Below are 7,339 nucleotides of genomic sequence, written 5' to 3'. Positions count from 1 at the left end.
GAAATAAAAGACACTACTGACTCTAAGACTAAAGAGTCCTATTTAAGTCCTTATTATCAGTAACGCCGGACTCTGTCACGGAGAGTTTAAGTTGAACTCAACCAGGTTATAAAGTAAGTAGATAAGTAATAAAGCCCAGAGCACCTCAGATCACTTGCAGTGGACAAAGACCAGAACTGCCTCACTTTTTATTTCGTTTTGAGAAATGCAGTACAGTCATGGTCCAAACACCGAGGCTCAATGTTCATGATAGTGTTGCTTGGAACGCTCAGTCCTGGTGTGTTCGTTGGTGCCAGCAAAGTTCCTAGCCCTATCCCCCTACTACTACGCTTTAATATAATTGCCGCACTTAAAATTCAGCCTGGTGCCTGGGGGTTGTAATGGTCTTAAATCCTTAATTTTGGCAAGTGTTGTAGATTAAAGTTTGAGAAGGTAGTTCAAAGGTTTTTGAGAAGATTACTTGTACTAAACAGTTTACAGTAGTGATCCACCCACTTAAAAGCAGTCATGTTTACATCAATTTAATAAAAGGGTCAAACTTTATAAATAAGCATATTTTATAATACAGGGAATGCACTGTAGGAAAGTATGATTATGCAAATAAATAACAATTTGTACAAACTTACCAGAAAAGTCAGAAAAGAACAAATTCAAACCAGGAAGTTTTATTGAAATCGCTCAATAAAGATTGGGGTCTTCCAAAAATAGTACGCCCGTCATATTGTGGTTGACATACTCATTCGACTATTGCATAGCTATATAGTTATTAGAGCGCATGCACATAACATTGTGATAGCTAGATAGGTAAGTATTTAAAAATCAATTCATGTTGAATGATTATCCAAGGTGAATTAAATTAATAAGTAGTTTATCTAAACGCAGAAGTATTAGTGCCATGTGCATAGTAGTGTGGAATTCTTCAATAAGGAAATCTGAATGGTAAGAAAAGAAATCACAAATGATAAAAGTCAATTGGCTGTTAGCAATGTCTTTTTCAATATGGATTTCGGGTTTTGTTTTTGCGGTTCGGGTCGTTAGTACTTGGTTTATTTATTCGATCTTCCACTTGGATGATAATAATGGCAAAATTTACCACATTATTCGTTGGAGACTGAGAAGGCATAATAATCTGATCATGATATACACCCTTGTTACTTTTTCTTTTACAAATAAGGCTACGTTGGAAGGGTGATTTAAGAAAAATCATTTGTATTAAAATTTAATATATTTTTTGTATTTTTCTTTTTAGAATGGGGTATTATAGTAGTGTAAATGGTATGGCTAGGCTGATAAGGTGGTTCGCTGCTTTATTTAGAGAAGGTCAACGTGGAGTTGACAACCACCCAAATGGAGGGAAAATACTAGGGGCACCACCAGTTAGTCCTCGTGAAATAGATGTTCCTGAAGAACTACTCTGTAATCCAGATGAAAGCAGGTTTAAATTTGATCATTATAAACCAACCATTGAAGTCCATTTTACAAAAGCCCGTACTCGAGATAGTCAGGATGGCAGCATACACAGTACAGTACAAAATGACGTTGTACATGTTTCTCAAGCTTCTGGAACCAGTCCGATAAGTGTTAAGGCAACATCAGATGAACTTCTAGAGTATATGAAAGATGGTGTGTATGAAGAAGATTTGGTAGAGGCTTTAAGAACAGTATTGCCTCCTGATACTTTCCATGGTATGATAAAAGAAGATGAAGTAAGAAACCAGACTCAGAATGGCTCATATCTTATCAGATCTAAAACAGTAAACACAGAAATTGATCACTGTAAAGCCATGATAATAAAAGACAAAGACAGGGAACATTTTGATTCCTGTAGAAAACGACCACCAAATCTGATAAACTTCTTCACACATTACAACAGATGTCAACTTCAGAGCAGTATCTATAATACATGTGGGTATCATTGTGCTTCCTATCTGATAGACAGACATAAGGGATTAACAATGGATGAATTCATTGCATCCTACCCTGGAAAGCTACAGGAAAATGATAAAATGGTGACTGAAAGGTTTATCAAACTTCATGACGAAAAAAGAATTCTTGCTTTAAAAAGTAAATAAGACACGATAAAACTGGAAGCTCGTCCTGAAGGTGTAGACATTAGTAAACAACCACTAACGTTTCAAGAGTGTCGTTATACGGATGTTTTTTGGTATTCATCAGTTATATCTCCGGAACATTATAATAATCTTTGTACCATTTTGACATTTATTAAACATGACCCTTTCATTTCTTATCCGACTAAATCATGTGTGAAATTTGTGTAGTCAATCTATTAATAGATTGAAAATGTACAACTATATATTTTCAGTTAATCGCTCTGTAATCAACGCTCACTGCGTATCATATTCCTGACCCATGTCAGTTATAATAGCTTATTGAAATTGATTTGAGGTATAATATGTTATTATTAGGAATGTAATTGAGTATCCTTTTAAAACCTACAACAGTAAACATAAAGCATTCTTTTTTATAAACATGTAAAATTGAATCTTTTTTTTCAACCGCATTGTCGATACAATCTCTCTTAACCATGTTTCGTATGGTGAAATTCATTAAATTGCCAAAACGCAACAGGACTTGATTCAAATGGATCCACAATTTTACGTTTGTCAGCAGATTATATATCTGTATCTCTTGGAAATATTAAAATAGAACCCCGAAAACATGACAGAAACTAAAAAACATGTTAAAAAATGGCGGCATTTCTCACTAACATTTTGCTTCACAGTTTGCCTTATAAAACTCTTTACTACATCTTATATTGCTAGATTTAACAGAATGAATTGCCGGTTTTGAATACAGTAAGGCGTACATTTGGTAAATCATGTTAGTCCAGTACAAATTTATACTTTCAGTGAAAATACTTTTTTTTATTATCTGTATCTCTTACATATATTTTCAATTTATGTATATCCAAAAATGTATTTTCTGATTGTTTGAACTTACAGAAATTATTCAGGTTCATAAAAAAAAGATAAACGAAATCTATCCAATAATAGATCTGAAACTTTCGAAAAGCATATCAGGAACAGATTTTTCAATAAATCAATTCTTTTATATAATCAACTTTACGGATGTATAAAACTTGCAATACAGAACTTCTGTGACTTCAGTAAGGTATCTTATTGAACACAAATTACTTGTAGAAAAATTATTTTGGTATCTATTTCAGTAATATTGATGTGATGTCATGTTATATATTTCTCAATTTGATTTTTTTTGGTGCATACGAGCCATTATATAGCAAGCGTATACATGTGTAATGTAATTTGAATCATATTTTACATGCTGTTATGTTTCTAATATGTAAATAAATCTATACGCAAAAAAAAAAAAAAAGACATAAAAATAACGTTTAGAAAATGTGTACATGTGTATAAAATGTAATTTGAATCATATTTTACATGCTGTTATGTTTCTAATATGTAAATAATTCTATACTATTTAAAAAAAAGCAAGAAAAAAAAGACATAAAAATAACGTTTAGAAAATGTAACTGATACTGTTTTGTTAGGCCTCACCGTTTACAATGGGATTATAAAACTCTCAATAATCATTAGCTGAAAAATAAATCAAAACCACTTATTTCTTTAAAACTTACATTATATTTTACCATTTTTGACAATTGTTGTTCAGTTTATGGTAATAACCAATAAAAGTAGACTAGAGGAACTATATAAATTACAGAAACGTGCAGCGGATACATCGTCAGCTCCATTATTTCAAATTGTCATTGGCTAACCCTTTATTAACGCATTAAATCCAATCAAGGCACATTCACCTTAAATTGAATGCCTCTGAGATCAAAAATACTCCGAACTTTAGACCGAAATGTAATAAAACTGATTTCAATATACAGTTTCTTTACTTTAGAATTCATTACCACAAACTGTAAAACATTCAACTTCAATATTCATGTTTAAAGGAACAGATTCGCCATTTTTGCTTTGGATCTTGAATATATGTAAATAGTGTTTAGAAGTACTAGAAATGTACGAAAATCGCATTATTCTTTCAAAAATACCTCAAACTAGGAATTTTATTTTTTATATATGGCAGAGTCTCAGTAAAAGACTGGTCGTCATTTCAACTTTCAAACGCGCATAATTCTAGCTAGACACACATGGATTTAAAGGCTCAAATTTCGACGGTGATCTGTGAACACTAATTCTGATAAGCTTAGCCAAAAAAAAAAATACTGTACAATATTGGTCAAACGGATGGCGAACCTGTCCTTTTAAAAACAAAGTTACAAAGCTGAATTTCAACGTCTTATTTAAATATATAGAATTTATTTTATATTCTTCTTATGGTTTATAATTATCCTACAATACTATACCTTATATATTCACTGTATGTATATTGTTTAACTTTCTTTGTACATTGTAATTCAATATCGCACTATATATTTGTTATGTAGCCACAGGGACTAATTTAAAATTAGCCTTTTCTTTGTATTTTGCAGCCTACTTTGCTTAATAAATTGCCTTATAAAAATCAAATTATTATTATTAATAGATCAAGATATTCACTTTTCAGAAGTGTCTCTATCTGATCTTAGCAGATCTTGAGGTGAATCGGGTTAAAGGAAGACTACCTCTTAGAATGGACCTACAAGTTAAAGTCTCAAACTTGGTCAATAAGAGTATAAGAATACCAAAGTTACTGACAACGCTAGTCAGGTAAATATGATTGTTTGCAAGGATATTCAAAGATAGAATGATATCATAACATAGCAAAAATGCATAGCAAACTGATGTAGATGAGAATGTTCACAATTAGAAATCACGTTTAGCGGTAGGAGGTTACAGGGGAATTAAGGTTTTTCGCGAAATATAGTGAATACTCACGAAGTAGAAGGATGGTGGTTACAGTCGGAGATTGATATCATGTGCACCACCTCTCACACTAGCAACCCTCACGCCCATTCACGAAATTGCTTAGTTTTGCATCTTTTGGCTTTCTCAAAACCCATCGAATATGGCGTGCTTTTGATTTCAATAACAAAAAGAAATGTGAATAAGTTATCTATACAGCTAAAATTCTAAAAAATTCGAAGGAACTTCTTCAATATTAACAAGATAATCTCTTTCATAAAATTCATTCTATTAAAACTGATTTTTCTACTTTATATACAACTATTCTTCATTCACAATTAAAATCTAGATTACAGAATAGGCTACATTATACCAGTCCTTTATATCTAAAACCAGAAACAGACGACATAAAGACATTTTTGTAAATTATTACTTAACTTATTTTGTCAAAAATCACTCTGAAGCTATTAAAGGGATACTACGTCTTAGAATGAACATAAAATTTAAAAATTTAAAACTTGGTCCATAAGAGCATATTATATTCATCAGTAGATATACCTGGTGTCATAAATAACATAACAGGATCCTTATATAATCCGATAAATCAAAAAAACTTAATAAAAATGCAATTAACTATTAACTCATATTGACCTTTCTTGAGAATTAAATTTTATGTTCATTCTAAGACTTATTATCACTTTAACAAATATACAGAAGAGGATGTTGCAATTTTTATCGATAACATATTTGTCGAATTTTGCGGGGAAATATTTCATCAAGTAATTGGTATTTTTATGGCCACTTTACTCCTTTACTTGCAGACATATTTCTCTATTTTTATGAGGGGGAATTTATTCAAGACCCCCAACACATGTGCAATAAACAACTAGCCCGTTCTTTCAATTCCACTTTCCGATATATAGATGACGTTTTGTCACTTAATAACTCCGCTTTGTTGAAAAAATCTACCCAAGAGAGGTGGAAATAAAAGACACTACTGACTCTAAGACTAAAGAGTCCTATTTAAGTCCTTATTATCAGTAACGCCGGACTCTGTCACGGAGAGTTTAAGTTGAACTCAACCAGGTTATAAAGTAAGTAGATAAGTAATAAAGCCCAGAGCACCTCAGATCACTTGCAGTGGACAAAGACCAGAACTGCCTCACTTTTTATTTCGTTTTGAGAAATGCAGTACAGTCATGGTCCAAACACCGAGGCTCAATGTTCATGATAGTGTTGCTTGGAACGCTCAGTCCTGGTGTGTTCGTTGGTGCCAGCACAATGTTATGGCGGTCAACACTATCCCAAATTTCGTACAAACATTTCATTTCAAGACATACTAGAAAGGTCATTACCACCTCCATGGCGTTACAATACAATATTGTATATTATTACTGTGAGCGAGTCAGCTTTGGTGGCCTCCTGACTCCACACAGAAACAGACGAGATTGGAATGAACCACAACTTTATTCAATATAGCATCCAAATATCACAGAAATATCCTTACATCACAGAGTTCAACAATAACCTCGTAAAAAAGAAAGAACAGTGAAAGCACCTTTCTCTTTTGTCCTCACGTCCTAACCCTATCACTATAAAACCACTATTCCCTATCACTAATACAGACAGATCTGACTATATTTGACCTATTCCCGAGTTGCCATCTCCCGACAGGACATCAGGCCAAGAGAACAACACCACAGCAGTGCTGCAATCATGTTGACTTTCTAGTGCCCTAGTAGTAGGGGGCTAGGGCTAGGAACTTTGGTTGCTAGGCAACGGATGACGTCATAATGGTTGCTAGGGATGACGTCACATCCGGTTTAAGGATGCGCATGCGTGACTTCCGTTGCTAGGGAGATGACGTCATTGGGGAAAACCCCTACGGGAATCCCGATGACGTCATGGGAAATCCCAAGGGGGAAATCCCAAGGGGGAAATCCCAAGGGGAAATCCAAAGGGGAAATCCCAAGGGTAAAACCTCAAGGGGAAATCCCAAAGGGAAATCTCAAGGGGTAAAACCCAAGGAAAAGGGAACTCTTTTATTTTGATTAGGTAGCCCTGAAAAGGGCTGTTTTTTTATTGGACTTGGGCGATCAGACTTGGTCTAATCAAAGTAGGACCGACGACAAGTACAGATTTCTTTCGGTTTTTCCTTCCTCTAGCAATTTGATTATCCAAGCCCTATAAAAAGGAGAGGCTTTTGCAGCCAAAGTCAGAATCATCATGGAATTCGACACGGCACTCAGACACCCGTTCACAATGTTAGTTTCCGGTCCCACAGGTGTTGGGAAAACGGTCTTTGTTCAAAAATTGTTGGAGGCCAACATGTTTGACCCAGTACCCGAACGAATCGTGTGGGCCTATGGCGAATGGCAACAGTCTTACGAAACGTTTTCTTACACTTACGTCCATGGCTTAGGAAATATCGATGATGTCATGGCTCAAGTGTCAGGGCCTCAAATTTTGGTAGTCGATGATTTGATGGGCGAAGATACGGCTGCCCT

At 34.3% G+C, this 7,339-nt stretch overlaps 1 protein-coding gene across 1 annotated transcript in view; it reads left to right on the top strand.

Annotated features, from left to right (window-relative positions):
• Nucleotides 1–2,072, top strand: part of LOTGIDRAFT_165493 (hypothetical protein) — a gene marked incomplete at both ends in the record, with an annotated part of 2,462 nt that extends 390 nt beyond the window's left edge. The window contains one exon of the mRNA XM_009062505.1: nucleotides 1,250–2,072. Within this exon, the coding sequence (XP_009060753.1) occupies nucleotides 1,250–2,072 (823 nt within the window). The remainder of the gene's footprint in view (nucleotides 1–1,249) is intronic.
• Between the last annotated feature and the right edge of the window lie 5,267 nt (nucleotides 2,073–7,339).

The sequence above is a fragment of the Lottia gigantea genome (assembly GCF_000327385.1).
Source record: "Lottia gigantea unplaced genomic scaffold LOTGIsca_51, whole genome shotgun sequence".
NCBI lineage: Eukaryota > Metazoa > Mollusca > Gastropoda > Lottiidae > Lottia > Lottia gigantea.
Note: the sequence above shows the minus strand (reverse complement) of the source record. Positions and strands in the feature narration are given on the sequence as shown.